Source organism: Bufo gargarizans, chromosome 1 (genome assembly GCF_014858855.1).
Source record: "Bufo gargarizans isolate SCDJY-AF-19 chromosome 1, ASM1485885v1, whole genome shotgun sequence".
NCBI classification, from domain to species: domain Eukaryota; kingdom Metazoa; phylum Chordata; class Amphibia; order Anura; family Bufonidae; genus Bufo; species Bufo gargarizans.
The window spans coordinates 367,615,005-367,633,951 of record NC_058080.1 but is presented as its reverse complement, the minus strand read 5'-3'; the positions used below and the strand labels follow the sequence as shown (position 1 = coordinate 367,633,951).

The 18,947-nt window shown below is 44.4% G+C and overlaps 1 protein-coding gene across 3 annotated transcripts in view; it reads left to right on the top strand.

The window, feature by feature from the left end:
* Positions 1-1,641: 1,641 nt before the first annotated feature.
* Positions 1,642-18,947, top strand: part of PALM (paralemmin) — an 81,095-nt gene continuing 63,789 nt past the window's right edge. For all 3 annotated transcript variants that reach the window (XM_044284450.1, XM_044284440.1, XM_044284423.1), the window contains exon 1: positions 1,642-1,746. In XM_044284450.1, the coding sequence (XP_044140385.1) occupies positions 1,742-1,746 (5 nt within the window). In that variant the 5' untranslated portion in view covers positions 1,642-1,741. The remainder of the gene's footprint in view (positions 1,747-18,947) is intronic.

Sequence of the window (18,947 nt, the reverse complement as noted above, 5' to 3'; positions counted from 1 at the left end):
ATCACAAAAAAGTGTCTGGTCATTAAGGCCTTTTCAGGCCTGGTCATTAAAGTGTTAACCAATGAGCGCCTTCCCCACTAGTAAGGGAAAGTGCTTACTGGTTATTATATGGCGCCTGTAACTGGGGGACAGGAGCTGGTAATAACCACGGTAATGCCGTCCTCTGCAGTGAATGAAAACGCTAATTTATGAATAGGAGGTAGGATATAAGGCAATGTCGCCACTTTTCCGGGTTATTCCTGTAAAAATGATTTTATTAACAAGTTCCTGCAGCATTGCCTCTGAAACAGATTACCTGCTCCATACGGCCCTGGTCCTCTGCGCTGCCCCCGCTGTTTACACCTGGCAGTGCATGGCCATGGTCACATACACCGCTCCAGTCAATGACTGGCTTCAGTGGTGACACGCTGCTTGTGGCCACATCACCACTGAAGCCAGTCATTGGTTTGAGAGGTGCATGTGACCATGGCCATGCACTGCCAGGTGAAAACAGTATGGGGACCGGAGGCAGTGGGGGCAGTGCGGGAGGACTGAAGCAGGGGGGAGCAGGTAAGTTTAACTCTTCGGTTTCAGGGGCCATGCTTCAGTAACGTGTTAAAAAATCATTTTTACTGGAAAATCCCTTTGAGCCCCTATTACACTGCATGGTATTTAGGCTAATTACTGGGAACAAGTGCAACAAGTTCATAGGAACGCTCATTCCTGATATCTGGCGGTATAATCGTGCCGCTGATCAGCAGATAAACAAGGAATCACTCGTTTGTCGGCTGATTTGCATATTTTATCGGGGTGAAAGATGTACAATAATCGTCAGCACATCTCACCGTGTAATCAGGGATGTGCTACCGATAATCAATAGAAATGAATGAGGGACAATGTGGGCCCCAGACGAAAAAAGGTTGTGCACCCCTGACCTACAGCATTTTCAGCAACTTCAGACTGGGCTCACACCTATGTTGGGATTCCATTTTTGTGGTCCATCATAGGGTCCGCTGGGTACCGTCATAGGGTCTATCATTCTGTCATGGAGAAATCATGGCCTTACCATAATACAGCCTCAGAGTTAGGGACGACCTTGAAGCCATTGCAGAAATATGACCTGGAGGATGGTCGGAAGGTCGTCTGCCATCTTGCTTTATATATGAAAACGTTGCAGCAATATCCTGTATTTTCCTGTATTATTTTCCAGGTCATCTGTGGGAAACACTATAGCCGCAGCATTTACTTCAGTTTAGTGGCACATTCGGATCAGTGGAAGGTTACCATATTTCTCACCGCACAATTCATTTTCCCATTGATTCACAGACTGCATTTTCTTCCTTCTCTCCGAAAGCAAAAATATTCGGATGCCCATCAGAAGGAACCAAACTGACCCTTGCATGGCTTCAATTGGGAATTCAGGAGTGAACCTATCCTGCTTGCCCCTTTCGGGAAAGCAACCTTCCAGATGTACGCAGCAGGAAACTAGAGGCCCATTTCAAGGGCCATATAATGCTGGAATAACACATAGGGATTTGCACGTTTCCCACACCATGTTTGCTGTGGTACAAGATACAGTAAATGGAAATGTGTCCTGCAGCCTCCTGTTTGTCCTCTAGAGGGCGCAGGGTCCATGCAGATGGTGTGGTGAGGAGCCTGCCCTGCCGGTGCCTCCCTCCTCTCACAGCAGCACATCCACACTGAGGGCCAGACCAGGCTCTGCCGCCTGCACATCACCCGAGCTGTTGCAGGAGCCCGCACCATGGAGTGAGTATATGAGAGCTGGAAACGTTTTACCCTGCCTATTGCCTGCAATTCCTTGTGCATCACCTACCTCCCCTCACTCAGCCCATTCCTTCTGTCACCTACCTCTAGGCTCATTGCCATTCCCCTTGCATTCCCATGCTTCCTTGCATTTTCTTTTGCACTTCTGGATTGTCCTGTCTCATCCACATTCCTTAATTCCTGCATGACCCCTAGGCCCCCTTTTCCTGTTCTCCCCATATCTGTGTGCACCACCCCCACCTTTCCCAATCTCTGTAGTGCTTTCTCAAATTTCTCATCTTCCTGTAATCACATCTAGTGCCTGCATCCCTGCTGCTGCGCCTCAGCCACTCCTCCTGGTATATCAGGGCTGCTGATGGCTCCCCTCTGCCTGGCCTACACCCCCCCTGCTGTTGCATGTCCTTTGCCCAGGACGCCGTTCTGTAGGGTCACTCTCTATGCTGTGATTGCCTGCCCTTCATATGAACTGTTCCTCACTATAGGGAGTCACCCTCTGGATCCTTTCCTGGCATCTGACTTATTAACACCTGTTGGCATTGCTGTATTTTCCCCAATGCTGCATGATTGTGGGACCCCTATAAAAAAAAAAAAAAAAAGAGTGACCACCTGTGCCGCTGGAAAGGAGGGGCTGCGATGCAGATTTTAGACATGGCTGCAAGGTGCAATAGGAGGGCAATAGGCGGTAACGGAAGAAGAGGGAGCAGGGTAGCACTAGGAAGATGAAAGAATGCAGAGGCTGTGGGGGAGAGGAGAAGGAGGGAGACATCATGGAGTGGAGACAGAATGAGCAGGAAAGGGAGCAGGGAGTGAGTGGCCTCAGTACGGAACCAGAGACACATTCCAAAACAAGGTTCCAATTCCTACTCCAGCCAACAATGCACTTCCTCCAGAAATCCTCCTTCACGAACCGACACAGCGAGGGGCTTACAACCTGCAGCGAAGGAGAATAACATGGAACTGCTTGTCAAGAGGCAGAATCGTGAGCGCAGCCATACGGTATCGCTCAGGGAATTAATCACCAACAAACACAATTATATAATAACACATAGGGGGGATATAATAACGACAATTTAATCACGCAAAGTGTAATATGGATGGTGGCATGCTGCCACCGGCTTTATGTGCAGATGACTTTTTATTACTGAGCACGGTGTTTAACTTAAATGTTTATGTCGGTATTAAAAACGGATTTGTAGGTTCTCAAAGCCTTGATCCATGCTGCAGAGTTCTGCAATACAGAAGAGCCTGGGCTGGAGCCACGAAACTTGGGAAGTGGGCAACATTCCCATCTCACAGGGGTAGGGTTTCACATTGGTGGTGGGAGACCAAAACGTGGCCCTCTTCTGCTCTTGGTGGTGCAGTTGATAAATTTACCACAAGAGACCTCTGTATTTTTATTACAGTATTCATTACAAACAGGATGTTCGTAGTAAGCACTCCTAGACATTTTCTGTGGGTGCCCAACGATTTGGGTTATTTTCTGCCGACATGGACGGAGTTTCTGGCTGGTGAAAGAAAACAAGCAGGTTCTGCCATCTGTTGTGGTCCAGCCAGTAAAGTGGCAATAAAAAAACTAAAGAAGGGTTATCTCACTTGTTATCACTCCTGTCCTGTTCTGGTCTGCCCGGACACACAGGCAAGGACCACTTACTGGTTTCAGCAGTGACCCACCTGAGCCAGTGACTGGCTGAGCCTTCATTTTCTTTGTGTCGAGAGGGACCAGGGGTGTGCTGAAACGGGGCTGGGCAGCCCTGAGGTTTCCCATATTTAGTTTTTTAAGGCCATTCTGAAACCTTCTTTAAATAAAAAAATTTCACTAGCCAGACAACCCCTTTAAAAAGGTTGGCCACCTTTTTTGTGGGGCAAAACCTCCCCTCCTGGCCTGACCTGTAAAAGGGAAGCATACTTACCTGCTCCCCGCCACTGGATTCCAGCTCCTTCGCTCGGGTCCCCTCCTGTAAACATCTACTTTGACACCACTGCAACCAATGACTGGCCACAGCAGTGACCTGCTCCCCTTGCCTCATGTCAGTTGGTCACGTGGCACAAGGGGGAGCAGGTCACCGCTGCAGCTGCGTCAAAGTGGATGTTAGAAATGAGGGACTAAAGTGAGGCAGCCGAGGTCTGAGCGTGAAGGAGCTTGGACCCAGCGATGGGATGCAGGTAAGTATGCTTCCTTTGGCAGGTCTGGCCAGGAGGGGGGGTTCACCAAAAAGGTGGCCAACCCCTTTAAGTGTACAGTAATTTGCCCCCACACTTGCCTTATTTGGCTTTTATTCACATGTGTAACAATTTGAAATCTGCTAATCCAGCATCCATCTGGTCGCATTCATTTACTGCTTATATTGTAGGTGGATATTACATGTGGTACATATAGAAGGCTATTCACACCTAGATCCTTTCTGATCACGCACATTAGGATTCATTGACATGAGATACACACGATGGCCATCTCTCTCTCTATATATACACATACATATGCATGCATGCCCCATTTGAGCATGCATGTGTTGTGAATCAGAGAGGGGAGAAAACTGCTGCCAGACACCGACGGGGACTTATCGCCACAAAAGCATCAGGTGCTCCCTCTGCTGGTGGGGGAGGTGAACTGCCTAAATGAGATCTCACTGATGGTTTCTATTTCTGGATGACCTGTAACTGAGCAATATGGGGGAATTTATCAACGACTAAACTCCATTTTTCCAGCTTTAAAAAGTTGCCGATTGAGAAAAATGGATGGAGCTTAGTGAAGCTGATAAGCAATTGTAACCCGACATATTTACTATAATTTTATGCCAGAATTGCGTTTCTGGACACTCCACAGATGCGCCTTATAGTAAATTTGGTGTATCTTACTGTGTTATATTGTAGTATATATTAAGACCGGTGTATAAAACGCTGCACTATATATCTTTTATGTGTAGACATACTATGGCAGAGAATGTGCATTGACTTGTATGTATACACTGGGGCCGTATACCGTCCCCGAATCACTGCTTTTCCATGTGTGCTCCAAGGAATGGGATTTACATTGTAGCGTTGTTTGTGTTGAGCGCTGGTGGTTTACAGTATATTTTTGGGGCTTTTTACATTAGATTAGGTGTGCTGACAGTTTCTTGGGAACATGGGCAGTTTTGATTATATTAATGCCTGATGAGGATTCTCTGTATGTTGCTATGGAGAGATGGGAGGCAGCGAGGAACTATCTTCATAGTAGCATGCTGCCAGAAGAGAGCGGCTGCCTAAAAATACAGCTCATCTAACATAGTGATTATAATGAAAATGACGTACTATACCGTTTTCGTTTTATTTCTAGTGATATTGATTATACAGAACATAAAAATGCAGCTGTGACAGGGATCATTGATCGTCGTGGCAGCTCACAGAAATAGCTGCTGATTTCGCTTCATCGGCCACCGCTCCAATGGTGTAGGGCGACATTTTGACATGTATAATCTAGGCAGCTTTAGCTTCTCTCGTTTTGAGGTTCTTTCTGTAACGTATTAGGCTACTTTCACACTAGCGTCAAAACTATTCAGTAATCATAAACCTTAGTACAGCAGGGTCACAGAAATGACAACTATTATTGTGTGAGATTGGAAAAATGTGGCTGATTTTATATATTTATTTTCAGAATCAGCATTATTCCTGGCCACTCATCACAGTCGATGGGGCTGTATCTCTAGGATATGCCCTCATTGTCTGATAGGTGCAATTCCCGCTGGGACCCGCACCTATGTAGAGAACGGAGCCCCTAAAGTGGTGGAGGGCGTGCTGCGTATGCGCAGCCACTCTCCATTCATTTTCTATGGGGCCGCCGAAAATAGCTGAGCGCTTGCTCAGTTATTTCCATTGGGCCCATAGAAGTGAATGGGAGCGGTGGCCGGTCATGCGCAGTGTGCTCCCTCCCATTCTCTTGGTGATGGCTGGACTGGAGTCCTCCAGCCACCACTTTAGGGGGCTCCGTTGCATATATAGGGGAACTGCACCTATAATCAATGTGGTCAAGTCCTAGAAATATGCCCCTATTGTCTGAGATGAGACAACCCCTTTAAGTTGCCTATACACCTTCAATAGGTGTGGGATGAATGCTCATTTGTCTGACAGCTATCTCTCCCGACTCCCCATACACCTACATGCTTGGATCAGCCAGTGTATTTGTGGTTTCTGGCTGTACCGATCGGCAACAGAATGTGCTTCTCCCTTCAGCACCTTTACTCCACCTCCCTCCACTCCTGATGTCATCAAGCCACCACATCATGAAGCAGAGGGGAGCGGTGGATGGGTTCTGTTGCCAATAGGTACAGCCCTTTGGGCTCTTCGCATGTGGATCAGAAGCAGATTATGGGGGTAATAAACATCAAGAACATGTTTCACATTGGCTGCATGAGAACTACAGTGCGTCAGGAACAGTTTGAAATGTACAGAAATGGTGACAGACTCCCTTTAAAAGTAATGAGTAGTGATAATTCAGAAGATCGTCTTTGTCCATTGCTCACTATATACAGTATATGGAATTAATGGCACCCTGAAGTCTCTTATAAAGGGGTAAGGAAATTGACAGTTTTTGGCCTAGGGTGCCACTGATTCTATTCTGCTGGACAGAGAACTGAGAAATGTTCAAGTTAAAGAGAACCTGTCACATTGACCATGATGGGGGAGATATATGGATGCGCCAGTTTTGATCTCCCTGCACTGCCGTGAGATGCGCCCAATTTATTTAGAGGGAGAAGCCTCTTAACGAATTAGGTGCATCTCTGCCCTGCTCAAAAAGTCACAAATTAGGATGCAAACATGACGTGCACCATAATCAGCTACTTTTTTACACCACAATAGTGGTGTAAAGAGCTCAGTAAATGTCTGAGCTGAAGGTACCATGTTTATAGAGCAGGAGGAGCTGAGCAGATTGATATATAGTTTTATATTTAAGTACATTTATACATTTAGATCTGTGCTCATTCTGGACTTTGAAGTCCAGGAGACGGTCCTATCAATTACTGACAGCCTTCCCTCTATGACTGTGTATTCAGAGATAGCTGTCAATCACTGATAGGACCACCTCCTGGACTTCAAATGAGCGAGAATTTAAATAAATGAAAAACAAGTTATACGGACTCTTTTCCCACAAACCTATATACCAGTCTGCTCAGCTCCTCCTGCTCTATGACATGCTGCCAGCAGTTTACCCTGCGTTTTCATGGTCACAGGGTCCCTTTAATCACACTACAGACGGTGACAGGGTCTGCATTGCCCTGGATTGTGCAATGACAGAAACTAGATACAATAGGGAAGGACACTTCAAGGCTGAGAACATTTACAATCAGCGGGGGTAATAATGCTCTGGAGATTCTTTCCATGAATGGATTTTCCACCCTCAGATGATTTCAGAAGATTGATAATGCCTTATATTTCACAATATTACATAACTTATGGAAAAAGGCAAAAGTAAAAAAAATGCATTGTTTTGGCAAACTTTGTAGGTATTTAAAAGGGTTTTCCAGGATTTTATAACTGACAACCTATCCTCAGGATAGGTCATCAGTATCTGATTGGTGGGGGTCTGACACCTGGGACCTAGGATCAGCTGTTTGAGAAGGCAGTGGAGCTCTTGTAAGCGCAGCTGCCTTCTTGCAGTTTACCAAGCACAGCGCCATACATTGTATAGTGGCAGTGCTTGGTATTGCACTCTGCCTCAATTCACTTTTATGGGATTGAGCTGCACCTAGGCCATGTGACCGATGAACGTGACATCACTGGCCTAGGAAAAGCTGTGAGAAGGCTGTGGCGCTACTGCAAGCGTCACTGCCATCAAAGAGCTGGGGGTCCCGGGTGTCGAAACCCCACCGATCAGTATTAGAGTCTCGGGAAAACCCCTTTAATGCAAACAGTTTACCATTGTGTTTCGTGGTGTTTTTTAGTGATATTTTTTTTTCTTTAGCACAGCACAGAGTAGCGATAGAACTGCAGAGTCTCGATGTACGCCTTATGGGGTCCATACACAAGGCAATGTCTTGAGGCAGGAGAGGCACATATAATGTATTTCCTGCCAAAGAAATAAGGTTCATGCAATGAATTCCCTGAGATAATCACATTCACAACTATTCACATTGGGTCACCAAAGGATGACCTTTCATTTAAAAGTGTGTAATTGTGATTGTTTCTCATCATTGCAATAGGATATATACTGTAATACATATGTTAAAGGGAGTGTGTTAACGATACTTTTTCTGCTAGTTAAAACCAGATAGTGACACATCTCCTTATTTCTAATCTGCTTTTATTTTCTGATTGTAGATTTTTTTAATTCTATTTCCTGAACATGATTATAGGGGCAGCCATCTTGCCCGAGGTGTTAACAGCATTTAGAGAGATGTTTTACAGCAGCCACATGGGCCATAGACACAATGGACAGGAGGGTACTCATTGACTTCTATGGGAGAGTTTTCTAGGCATGCTCTGTGACCTGTGCAGAGGTCAGGAGGGAGTAGGTAAGCTGTGATATCACTTATTATGAATGGTCGATTTACTTGTGCTATCTATGTATCGGCAATATCTTTCATCCCAATCCTGCCTGTGATGACAATGAGATGCCTGCTAAAAATTGATCTGTACAGCTCGCTGAACTGGCGCCTATTATTAGGCTTAGTGGTCAATGCGAAAACTGCAGGATTTTAGACTTTTTCTTAAAATATAGATGTTGACATGGAAAACTAAAAATAACCACAAAAATTCAAAAAAATATATTTTTAACATAAAACCTTAATTTAAACAATAGGTAATTTTATGATGGCAGCTTCCCTTTAATGGGAATTTGTCACCACAATTCTAGACTATTATCTGCAGTAATACATGAATAGTACTGCACATAAAGAGTCCAGATCGCCACTTTTTATTTCCCTACTCTTCCTCTTTTCTCTGCTGCCAGTGCGCTAAGCTGTGCTACAATACACAGGACTGCTGTGCATGCGGACATAATGAAAAGACTCATGTGCGCGTGCACAGCAGTCCATATTGGAGGCTCGTTATGACTTTTGCTATCGGGTCCTCTTTCTTTTTTTGCTTTAGTATGCGCAGGTATTAGATATTCAGTTGACTGTTATATCATTGTTTGCAAGCAACACGTTGGGGAAGATTTACAATCTCCTTGTGCCAGGAGTTTCAATGCAACTTTTTAAAAATTAGTTGCAAGTGGTGTTTTTTTTTTACGCTGCCCTCACCACTTTTCAGAAAGGGGGCATGACAAGGGCAGGAAGGGGTGTGGCCAACCACCATGGCAGGTTTATCATCATTTATGCCAGTAATCTGGCGCAAATGATGCCAGCTCGGAGCTGCCGTAGACTTCTGTTTAGGCGCACCGACTGCCTAATTTATGTTGCGTCCTTCGTCAGCACAGGGGATATCTAGACTGGCCCAATGTCAGGTAAGACTTTTTAGGAAATTGTAATTGAAAGGTGGTGTGACTCCCTTGGTGAAAAGAATTAGCATTATGGCGCTAGCCTGCTATCTTTAAACTCTAAACTTTGAAATGTCAGTGTGCTGGTTGATATTTCTTTTAACATATGATCGAAGTAACAGAGAATTTTTTAAATAAATGAAAGCTGAGGGTTTTAATAATTTAGTGCCAGGTGACGTCAGTGCAGTTTATAGTGACATTACTCATTGATTTCGTCCCCACCCGTCAGAATACTGACAGCCCCATGAGTGGCTTGTCACAAGCTATCATTATCCAGTCATTGATTACCTTGGTGCAGGATCACTAGAACGGAGCTCTGATGGAAGTAATTACTCGCGACCATTCAGCTCATTTGTTTACCGCCAGTGACAAACTTGTGCTCACGCCATTTTGGCTGTTGGTGCTTGGCATTTTGTATTACATAACCAAGATGCTATTTAGAGCATCAGAGAAGTGTTAAGGTAAACACCCAGAAGATCCGTACGAATTTCTGTGCGGATTTCACTGCATTCCTGCACCATTTGATGTGGTTTTGCCGCAAATCTCACCCTTCATTTAAAAAGAGGGAAATTCACCGCTAAACCGCAAACATAAATAACATGCTGCAGTTTTCAAAATCTGCACAGCAGGTCAATCTCCACGCAGAAGAAATCTGTAAGGCTACTTTCACACTTGCGTTCAGAGCGGATCCGTCTGAGACGGATCCGCTCATATAATGCAGACGGTGGCTCTGTTCAGAACGGATCCGTCTGCATTATATTGTTAAAAAAATTCTAAGTGTCAAAGTAGCCTCAGACGGATCCGTCCAGACTTTTACATTGAAAGTCAATGGGGGACGGATCCGTTTGAAGATTGAGCCATATTGTGTCATCTTCAAACGGATCCGTCCCCATTGACTTACATTGTAAGTCTGGACGGATCCGCTTGCCTCCGCACGGCCAGGCGGACACCCGAACGCTGCAAGCAGCGTTCAGGTATCCGCCTGCTGAGCGGAGCGGAGGCTGAACGCCGCCAGACTGATGCATTCTGAGCGGATCCGCGTCCACTCAGAATGCATTAGGGCTGGACGGATGCGTTCGGGGCCGCTTGTGAGCCCCTTCAAACGGAACTCACAAGCGGACACCCGAACGCTAGTGTGAAAGTAGCCTAAAGTGTACATGAGAATTGTCTAATCTCATATACTTTGCTGGTACTGTTTAATGCTGCTTTTTCCCCCACATTGGAATCTGCACTGAAAAAACGCGTATCAGTAACATATGCAGGTGGCCTAAGGGTACAACCACACAGCGTGGAAATGTCTCTAATTCAACTTAGGCCTCATGCACACGACCGTTGTTCTGGTCCGCATCCGAGCCGCAGTTTTAGTGGCTCGGGTTGCGGACCCATTCACTTCAATGGGGCTGCAAAATATGTGGACAGCAGTCCGTGTGCTGTCCGCCTCCGTTGCTCCGTTCCGTGGCCCTGCAAAATAAATATAGTATGTCCTATTCTTGTCCATTTTGTGGACAAGAATAGGCATTTCTACAATGGTTCGCCTGTTCTGTTCCACAAATTGCGGAAGACACACAGACGGCTTCCGTGTTTTGCAGACCGCAAAAAACGGAACATCGTGTGCATGAGGCCTAACTAGGACTGCACTGTTTAGTCGGTCTGTATTGTTAATGGTTTTTATTGTATTGTGGGCTCTAACCTACTTATAGCCCACTGCAGCTTATACAGCTGTGCGGTACTTGACCACAGTGCAGCCGCAACACAACCACGCCATGTGGTCATACTTTAAGGCGTTTTTTTATTTTATTTTTACACATTGGCTTCATGCCTGGTTCCTAAATAAATTCCATTAGGGCTCTTGCACATGACTGTATCCGTTTTTGAGGACCGCAAATTGCAGATACACAAAATACGGATACTGCCATTTTTTTTCTGCTGCAGAAATATCCTATTGTTGCCCACAAAATGGACAAGAATAGGACATGTTCTATGTTTTTGCAGGGCCGCAGAATGGACTTACGGATGTGGGTGTGCTGTCCTCATCTTTAGTGGCAACATTGAGATGAATGGGCAGTGTGCATGAGCCCTTAATCAGAAGCATTAAATACACTTTTTATGTTTTTGACTTACAATATTTCATGTATGCTCCCTATTGTATCTGAGGCAGTAAACATCTGAACCAGTATGTGACCCTAGTCTAGGACATGCAGTAACATTAGGATCGGTAAAGGTCTGACCTCTGGGATCCTTAAAGGGTTTATCCCATCATTGATATAAAAAAAAATCAAAAATCAACAAAGCTAGAACCAGCCCTGTACCTCACATTGATCCAGAGATCCCCCCCATTCATTGCTCTGCTAGATTTATATCAAGGTGACTGCTCAGGGGGAGTGTCTTTTCTGCTGCATTTAAGGGGGCGTGTCTCAGCTCTCCCTATCACAGCTCAAGGGGAGTGTCTTTTCTGCTGCAGCTAAGGGGGCGTGCCAATGCTCTCCCTATCACAGGTCAGGAAGTAGTTGAAAGATGAAACTGAGCATGTGCGGCCTTCTTAGTGAGCAGGACTAAGAAATAAGAAAAAGAGCTAACAACAGGTGGCGCTATACGGATGTATTTCATTGAATAACTCAGTAGCTATTCTACATTTTTAATTACATGCAAATACAAAAGTAATTAGATTCAGGTGCTGGTTTGAAAACTGTAGAATATTTTTCATAGGACAACCCCTTTAAAGAGAATACAGGGGCTGAGATCCCTTCAGCAATTTTACTGCACTGCAGTGTTGTATAGGGAACAGCAACCACTGCCAGTTCTCTCCAAATGGTTGGAGCTGTGTTGTATTTCACTGCACAGCGGGCGGCTGGTTGAGTCACTGTGCAGGAGGAATTCGTAAAGGAGCTGCAGCACCTGACAGATACCTGTGTCATACTATTCCCTGATATAAACCTCCAAAGGAAGACTCCAATGCACACCACTGTATAGTCATAGAGTGGCATGGTCACCCATGGGCCCCAGTGTTAATATAAAGCATACTGCACTATATACATTTTTTGTGGTGGCCCACTGTATTGGAAAGGTTCGCTAATACATACTATCCCAGTGGATGCAGAAGGACACTCTTGTGGCCTCTGTTGGGTGAATGGCGGCATATGGATACATTCGACATAAAGCTGTCACGAGGGTGTCAAGAGCCACGTCTGACTCCGTTATACCCGGGGTCAGGAAGTCGCAGCGGGTGGCTGCGCGCTCTATGTCTAAAGATCACGGTGTTTCTTAGTGTTTGTTTTCTGTGTTTGCCTTGCTATCCTTTTTGTCTCACTCAGGGATCCGTAGCTTCTCCTCCTCAGCTGTTTCTTGTCTGCCACTCCCAAACTCCTTATATTCTCCTCTCACACTTCTCTTGTTGCCAGTTATAGAGCTTCCTGCCTGGACATCTATGCTGACCCACTGGAGCTGAGAATCTGGTTGTTGTTCCAGAGTGCTACCCTCCGGATCCCTGTTGGGCTTTTGTTGTCTCCTGTTGTTGCCCACCTGGGATTATATGTTTAGTTTGTATTGTCTGTCCTCCCCTTGGTGTTTTCCTTTAGAGCTAGTGGTGCGGACTAGTGTTCCCACCGCCCTGTTCACTATCTAGGGCTCATCCTAGGGAAAGCCAGGGTTTTAGGCACGTGATCGGCGTACGGGTGAGGAACCCGTCTAGGGACGACAGGGCAGCCAGGCGCCAGCCGCAAGGTGAGTCAGGGGTCACCACCTTCCCTCTCACTAGGGCAGGGCCTCCCTCTTTTCCTCCCTCCGTGTCACGTATGTGACAGTTACGCCGATCGTGATAAGAGCTTTCCCAATGCATATGCTGCACATAAAGAAAAAGTGCTGTGTGAACATAACCTAAACTCCAAGTCAGTGCAGGAGATTTGGTGCTTTGTATCAGAAGAAATTAGCTCCCACCTCTGTAAAGATATATATAAAGAAGTTAATGGCTTCCTAGCATATAACCACTGACAGAAGCAATAGTTCGTGTCCATGGGTTTCACCTGATGTGGACAGTCAGCTCGTACATGGCCAGGCTCCTGACACCACCAGCAGACTATAGGAGCTGGGTCCACAAGGGGCATATCCTGGGTGGGTTTGGTGGGCCCAAATCGCCGGGTCTGGGGTGGAGAGTTACGTGTTTTGACTAACTGCACATATCCTTTTTTATAATGTTTTTTCTTTCTGAATATTGCTTTACTGCAGTCGCACGGGCCATACACACAATGGTCAGGAGGGGACCTCATTGGCTTCTATGGGAAAGTTTTCTAGGCATGCTCTGTGACCTGTGCAGAGGTCATTGTACAAGGGAAGAATAGATACGATTTGATAATCCCCTATTGTGAATGGAGGATCCGGTCTTATCTGTAAGCAGAGTTGATATCATTACAGGCAGGCTTAGAAAGACAGATAAGCAGGTAACTGCAGTGATCTGTACACACAAGAAGTGGTTCTAATTAGGATTAGTGGCAGTGCGAAAACTGCAAGATTTTATGGGTTTTGTTTAAATATAGATATTGATATGGAAAACTACAAAACAAATCATCAAAATGTTAAAAATAAAAACATGATTTCAACAATAGGTCATTTTCTGATGGCACATTCTCTTTAAAGAAACGAAAATTGGGTTCAAGGGAGGAAGAGATTCACATAGGTGCCCTTTATTGGACCTTCTCTTGTTGCATTTCAGCATTCCTGTAATACACTACTGTTATGTGAAGCCGTTCCTGTACAAGGGGTATTCATATTGTGACGTCTGTCCTAGCACTGCCAGCTGAACGCAGTTGACATTTCCAGCTGAAAAAAGGTCTGTGTTCCTTGAACAGCGCAGGGGTAGCAGGAACAGTTATCTGATTTCCCACAGTGTGTTTATACCTAGTGCCTGGGTGAGATACAGGTTAGAGCTGTAAGTTGCTCAAAGCCTAATATACTTCTGTAACTGGAATCAGTCATTAAGGAGCGATTCCCACAACAGAAGTATTCTATGGTGCAGTTCCAGGGTGTTCAACCAAAGCAAAATCTATGGTGTAGATACGGTAAAACTAAAAACAAATAGGAAGTAGTAATGTAATAGCTATGATGTTCCTTGTGCTGCACTTCTGAGATTTGGGAACCCCTTCAGGTAGTATACAAATAGATCAATGGAATTCCTTAGGAAGTCCCAGAGGTAGGGGGCTCAGGGCCGGAAGACCCCACTCTGAAAGGTTACATCTGTGAACCAGATGCCAGAAACAGCTTAGCTTGTGTTAACTCTTAAAGTGCCAGAGAGATAACTGGGGTCCATGTATGATGTCAGATTGAAAACTATATACAGCTTCTAGCCAGTTGTATGTATACACAGTAAATAAGGCAGGGAGTACCTAATCCTCTTAGGTCAGGCGCTGGTGTCATTTTGATGATGTCATAATTTGACACTATTAATATTAAACTATATTTATATAGTGCCAACATATTCGACAACACTTTACAATTAGAGGGTATATGTACAACCAAGATATATAGTAACAAACGAATCAACAACTCGTACAATAGAAGCCAGGGCCCTAGAGTCTGTGAGGAAAAAGGGGTGACAAAAAAAGTAAAACGTGTTTTTTAGAATGGTCCAGAGATCTTTAAACTATATAGCCAGTATCTGTGTATGTACAGATATGAAGTGCATGGAGTGAGGAGGATACGGATGAAAAGATCAGCTTTGGTGGAATTATGTTATAGGGGGTAAATGGAAAAGTGTTAGATTAGTGCCATTGGCCACCCTAAAAAGATGTGTTTTTAAGACACACTTAAAACGTTGGATATTAGAAATGATCTTGATCGGATGGGGTAGCACATTCTGGACAACTAGTGCAGCGCTAAAAAAGTCTTAGAGATGGGAGTGGGACGTCCAGGCTATGGAGGATATTAGTCTGGCAGAATGTAGATCACGAGCAGACAGAAATAATGGAGGAGATATAGAGAGGTTAGCACATTACCAGCACTCTAGAGGACTTTGGGAGTGAGAATGATCAGTTTAAATTGTAGTCTGTAGTGGATGGGCAACCAGTGACTGGCAGAGGGTGGAGGCATCAGCATAGCGGTTGGTCAGAAAGATGACCCCATCTGCTGCATTCAGGATAGATTGGAGAGTTTAGTTACTAGAAGACTAATCAGTAATGAGGTACAGTAGTCAAGATGAGAATTATCAACAATAAGTTCATTGGCTGTTCCCATAGTAAGAAAAGGGCAATGGAGATGTTTCTGAGGTACAGGTGACATGAGTGGGCTTAAATATAGTGGAAGTGCTGCTAGGAGTTATGGTAGAACCACACACTTGTTTAGGTGGGTTAGGAGATGGCAGAAACACAAGAAGCACCATTTTTGAAAGCTGTTGGTAGAGAGAAGACATGCGGATAGAGTGGGCAGAGAATCACTGGTGTTTTGTAGTGGTGCAGGGAGGATGTCATGGGATGAGGAATTAATTGGGTGTCATCAGTGTTGAGTTAGTAATGAAAGGCAAGAAGCAGAAAAAGTTGCAAGCAGCACATTCAAGTGGTAGCTGAACTCTGGGATGCATAATCCCAAATTTTGGATCTGTAAATCAGAAAACAAAGGTGTGACAGCATGAAAATGCAGAAAAAGGCAGTGTATTTTTCACATTCCAATCACAGAAAAACATAAAAGATGTGGTCAAAACATCAATTTTTTTGTGATTGAGATATATCACTGCCTTTTCCTACACTTGGCTATTGTCACACCTTTAATTTTTGAGGTCCTTAAATCCAACTCTGCTGATAGTTTGCCCAATATGGGTTGTGTAGACAGAAAAGAGGACCTAGGGCTGAATCCCTGTCCCATAAGTGGGAAGATGAGAAGAAGTAGAACCAGTGATTGATAAAACGAATGAAGGCTTAGATATAGGAAGAAAACCAAGAGAGAACAGTGTCCTTAACGGGTTTGTCTAGCTTTTTGGTCTTTTTAAACTGTTTTAACCCTGGCCAGTTCTATCTGTGGAAAAATCCATACTCACCTGCTTCTTGCTGATCAGTTCTGGCTCCCTAGCTCTCTTCACTGGTCTACCACTCACTGTCTGCCAGTTTATGCACAAATGAGGTAATTTGTGCTGCTGCAGCAAATGGATGACCTTATTAGTGACTTGTCCCCAAGCGACACTTCACTGCTGAGACACGTGCCTCTTGAGAATATATCCCTACTTAATTCAAGTTATTGGCTGCAACAGCACACATGACCTCATCTGTCCAGAACAGAGAAAAGGGTACCAGGTATGATTTTTTTTTTCAACAGGCTGAAGTTGAAAATTAAAAAAGACTATAAAGGTTTAAGGCCAATAGTTTATGGCATATAGTTAGTGGTCTACACTGTAAAATGCTGCAGGGAGTTTCAGGAGAATGAGTAGATAGTAGTTGCCATTAGATTTGGAGGTTATTTGAGACTTTGATTAGGGAAATTTCTGTAGTGTATAGACTGTGGGAACCAGATTGTCAGAGGTCTAGAAAAAAGCTAGCAGAGATACTGGATCAGGCATGAGCAGTCCATGTGTCCCAGGAGTTTAGATATATGAAAACTAGTGGTCTGTTTGTCACGCCTCTAAATTCCCAAAAGAACACATGGGTGTCTACCATTTGGGTCAGTGACTTCTTCATTTTGGTTTGTTTTAGACCATAGATCTTGATTCAGTGAAATAAGTTCTTGTTCATTAGCAAGGCTTCTGTTAAATTGTGGAAACCATGTTCTTAGATAATTGATGATTAAAATGAAGCATCTGCAAGTTGTGTCATAATTTACCATGTACAATACATTTTATTGGAATGTAAACCATCCATCACTTTTCATAAGAATACACATTAATTTCTTGCCAAGCCCGTTTACCCTGAAATTTGCTTATACAGCATTTCAAACCTTGAATGCTCATAAATCAGTGACAACTTGCTAAGTGAAAAGAAGAGCTCAGCATCTCTAAAGCAAAAGAAGGATGTATAAGTGCAATGTGCGGAAGATCATTTACAGTAAAGGCCCCTTTACACGAGTAGATAATTGATTCGGCCGAACGGCGATTGAGTCGTTATTCGAGACGTTAACATTCGAACCACAACCCTTTAGATGGGCAGGGCATCTTGTAAGTGTGATCGTGTAATAGATGTTTTGTCAGGCAAACAGTTGCATTTCAACCTAGTGTGGATCATCTGTGCTGTAAATGATACCTGTTTACACTTGTGGAATTCTGGACGATGAGCTAAACTAAATGATCATTACTTGTCGTTCAATCATTCAGTGCTTTTACACTACTCAATAATTGATCACTTTTGCTCGATTTTACTATTTTTCAAATGACAAAGGAGCCTTAACCACTTCCAGACCGGGCCGTTTACCCCCTTCCTGACCAGGCCTAATTTTAAAAGTCTGACATGTGTCACTTTATGTGGTAATAACTTTGGAACGCTTTTACTTATCAAAGCCATTCAGAGATTGTTTTCTCGTGACACATTGTACTTCATGTAAATGGTAAATTTGAGTCAATATGTTTTACCTTTAATTATAAAAAAAACAAAAGTTAATGAAAATGTGACAAAATTCACTGTTTTCTAAATTAGAATTTATCTGCTTTTAAGGCCCCATGCACACGGCCGTGTTTCACAGCCGTGTGCGGGCCGTGGAACCGCGGCCTGGATCCCTCCTGAGAGCAGGAGCGCACGGCGTCACTGGTTGCTATGACGCCGTGCGCTCCCTGCTGCAGGCACAGTACAGTAATACACTGGTATAGATCATACCAGTGTACTACTGTATTGCGGCGGCAGCAGGGAGCGCACGGCGTCATAGCAACCAGTGACGCCGTGCGCTCCTGCTCTCAGGAGGGATCCAGGCCGCGGTTCCACGGCCCGCACACGGCTGTGAAACACGGCCGTGTGCATGGGGCCTAAGACAGATAGTGATGCCTCATAAAATATTTATTAATTAACATTTCCCATATATCTACTTTATGTTGTCATCATTTTAGTCTACTTTCACAGGGGGGGTGATCAATGACAGGGGGGTGATCAGGGAGTCTATATGGGGTGATCAGGGGTTCATTAGGGGTTAATAAGTGACAGGGGGGGTGTAGTGTAGTGGTGTTTGGTGCTACTTTACTGAGCTACCTGTGTCCTCTGGTGGTCGATCCAAGCAAATTTTGTATGGTCTTGTGTGGGGGCTCATTTTTTGCGGGATGAGGTGACGTTTTTATTGCTACCATTTTGGGGTACATATGACATTGTGTTTTTTAGGAGGTGAGCTCACAAAAAAATCTGCTTTGGCGCAATGTTTATTTATTTTTATTTTTTACGGCGTTCACCTGATGGGGTATATCATATGATATTGTTATAGAGCCGGTCGTTGTGGACGCTGTGATACCAAATAGGTCTTACATTTTTTATATATTTTTTTTAAATTTTAACTAACGGATTTGGGGGGGATTTTTTTTTAATGTAAAACGATTTTTTTTTATTTTTTTTACACTTTGTGTCCCCCATACAAGACCTTTGGGGGACATTTAACTTAATATTTTTTACTGTTGATTTCTCCTGTAACTGGGGGTGACATAGTTTCTGATACCCGCACGGCCGCCGCTGCATCTCCCTGTTGCGCAGATGAAAACATCTGGCGTGGAGGGGGCAGCCAAGAGCAGTCCGTTACAGGAACGGACCTTCCTAGCATCACCTGCGATGCTAGGAAGGTTCGTTCCCAT